At 52.7% G+C, this 2,814-nt stretch overlaps 1 protein-coding gene across 1 annotated transcript in view; it reads right to left on the bottom strand.

Annotated features, from left to right (window-relative positions):
• Positions 1–1,349: 1,349 nt before the first annotated feature.
• The window catches only part of Tnfsf9 (tumor necrosis factor (ligand) superfamily, member 9), a 6,432-nt gene continuing 4,967 nt past the window's right edge, over positions 1,350–2,814 (bottom strand). Inside the window, exon 2 of the mRNA XM_013022673.1 lies at positions 1,350–1,822. Within this exon, the coding sequence (XP_012878127.1) occupies positions 1,350–1,822 (473 nt within the window). The remainder of the gene's footprint in view (positions 1,823–2,814) is intronic.

Below are 2,814 nucleotides of genomic sequence, written 5' to 3'. Positions count from 1 at the left end.
AAGGAAGGAAGGAAGGAAGGAAGGAAGAAAGGAAGGAAGGAAGAAAGAAAGGAAGGAAGAAAAAGAAAGAGAGAGAAAGAGAGAAAGGAGGAAGAAGAAGGAAGGAAGGAAGGAAGGAAGGCGGAAAGAAAGAAGAAAAAGAAAGCTAAAAGTGGTTCTATAGCTTTGAGTGGAAAAGCCCAGGCCCTGAGTTCAAGCCTCAGGACTGGCACAAAAAGAAAATCACTGCTGGGCACCAGTGGCTCACACCTATAATCCTAGCTACTCAGGAGGCTGAGATCTAAGGATCATGGTTCAAAGCCAGTCCAGGCAGGAAAGTCAGTGAGACTCTTATCTCCAATAAACCACTAGAAAACCAGAAGTGGCTCTTTTTGTGCCAGTCCTGGGGCTTGAACTCAGGGCCTGGGCTCAAGTGGTAGAGCGCTCGCCTTGAGCTGAAGAGCTGAGGCACAGTTCCCAGGCCCAAAGTTCAAGCCCATGACCGACAAAAGAAAAGAAAAAGAAAAAAGAAAATCACTAAGGCAGGGGGTAATTGTGGCTCTCAAGGAAGGTGAATGAAGTCCAGCAGAGAAAATGCATAGAAATACATAGAAAATACAGATTTTTCCAGTCCTCCTTCCCCTTTCCCTCCTCTACTCCCCGTCTCTCTGTCTCTCCTCCCTGCTCCCTCTCTGTCTCTGTCTGTCTGTCCATATGTGTATGTGTCTCTCTCTCTCTCTCTCTCTCTCTCTCTCTCTCGTCCATATGTGTATGTGTCTCTCTCTCTCTCTCTCTCTCTCTCTCTCTCACACACACACACACACACACACACACACATGAATTTTCCTAGTCCTGAGATCTGCAGACTTGGCCCCATTGCAGTGAGTTCTACTGCCCAACACTGTAAAAAGGAGAAGAGCCAGTCCTGGTGGCTCACACCTATAATCCCAGCTACTCAGGAGGCAGAGATCTGAGGATGGAGGTTTCAAAGTCAGCCTGGGCAGGAAAGTCCCTGTGAGACTCTTCTCTCCATGTGGAGTTACAGCTCCACATGATAGAGTGCTTGCCTTGAGTGAAAAAGTTCAAGGACAGCGCCCAGGCCCTGAGTTCAAGCTCCACGACTGACCAAAAAGAAAAAAAAGAACTTTATGGATTTTTAATTTTTTTTAATGTTTATGTAGCAGCTCTTGTAAAGTGCTCTGTAAATGGAAGTGTTTTAAAGTAAACTGACTGAGTTCCAGCTCAGAATAAATAGAAGTAGTGAGTCCTACTCAGGGCGGAATAGATGAAGCCCCGAGAAAAAAAAAAAAAAGGGTTCCGTGAGGTAGATCAATCCTAGGGAAGAAAAATGGCAGCAAGCCGGTGGCAAGTCACACGAAGAGCTCCCCTGGGACATCTCCAGTCACCCGGAAGAGGCCGAAGACAGCGTGGGGGGCCAGCTGCCATGCGCGGTGCGCCTCGGCCCCTCCCTGCAGGAGGGCGCTCAGGCGGACACTGAGGCGCTGGCCACCCTGGAGGTCCACCAGGTGACCCCAGAACCCTCCGGCCGGTTTCGAACCCAAATCTTTGGAGGAGCAAATCCGAGGCACGGTGACCGTGAGGGCCAGGTCTGTGGCCTCAGTGGACGGTGGCTGCAGCTGAAGAGTCAGAGACACCTCGCCCTGCGACGGTGGGCCAGCCCTCATCACCTGCCACAGCTGCATCCGCAAGAACACGAAGTACACTCCGGCCTCCGCCACCACCAGCTCGTGACTGCGCTCATCGTAACTCAGGTCGGGGGACAGGACGACGCCTGCTAAGCCCTGCTCGCTGTACCAGCTCAGGGTTCCATTGACCAGTGACACTGGGGAGAAGGAGAGAGGAAAAGGGAAGGTGCTAAGGACCCAGATGATAACACAGCCCTGGGGAAGGGGCGGCTGGGCTCTAGGGAGCAGACCTGAGTTTAATGTGGGGGGCAGGAAGAAGGGAGAGATGGGAGGAAGAGATGCCAAGGGAGAAGGAGGAGGAGGAGGAGAAGGAGGAGGAGGAGGAAGAGGAGGAGGAGGAGGACCGCCAAGAATGTGTTGCGAAAGCCAGGTACTGGTGCTCACACCTGTACTCCTAGCTACTCCGGAGGCTGAGATCTGACATAGAGGTTCAAAGCCAGCCTGGACAAGAAAGTCCAGGAGACTCTTATCTCCAACGAATCACCAGAAAACCGGAAGTGGAGCTGTAGTTCAAAGTGGTAGAGTACTAGCCTTGAGGGGGAAAAAGCTCAGGCAAAATAAGAGCTCAGAGTTAGCCGCCAGGCCCTGAGTTGAAGCCTCAGGACCTACAAAACAAAGAGAGAGAGGACTTTGAGGGGGAACAGAGGCAAAAAGACCAGACAGAGAACTGGCTGCTGCTGGTTCATGCTTGGAATCATAGCTACCGAGGAGGCCGAGATCTGAGGATCTAGGTAAGAGGCCACCTAGGGCAGGAAAGTCCAGGTGACCTTTATCTCTAACCACCAAAAAGCTGGAAGTGGAGCTGTGGACTTAAAGCACCAGCCTGGAGTGAAAAAAGTCAAATGAGAGCATGAAGCAGAGTTCAAGCCACAAGACCAGCCCAAAAGAGAGGGGGTATGGAGGAGGGAGGGAAAAAGGAGGGGAAAGGCACCAATGGGTGGGGGGAGGGGAGGAGGACAGTTCAGACCTCCCAGAGCCACCCCAGGTTCAGGGGGGGGACCCCAGCTCAGAAAACATGAGTGGGAGCTGAGTTTGGACGGGCTGTGGTGAGAAAAGGCTGGAGCCGTTCCACGGGGGAGGGCTGGGAGGTTGGGAAGGGAGGGAAGGCACTGGGCGGGGGGGGGGGGGG

Source organism: Dipodomys ordii, unplaced genomic scaffold (genome assembly GCF_000151885.1).
Source record: "Dipodomys ordii isolate 6190 unplaced genomic scaffold, Dord_2.0 Scaffold64, whole genome shotgun sequence".
NCBI lineage: Eukaryota > Metazoa > Chordata > Mammalia > Rodentia > Heteromyidae > Dipodomys > Dipodomys ordii.
Note: the sequence above shows the minus strand (reverse complement) of the source record. Positions and strands in the feature narration are given on the sequence as shown.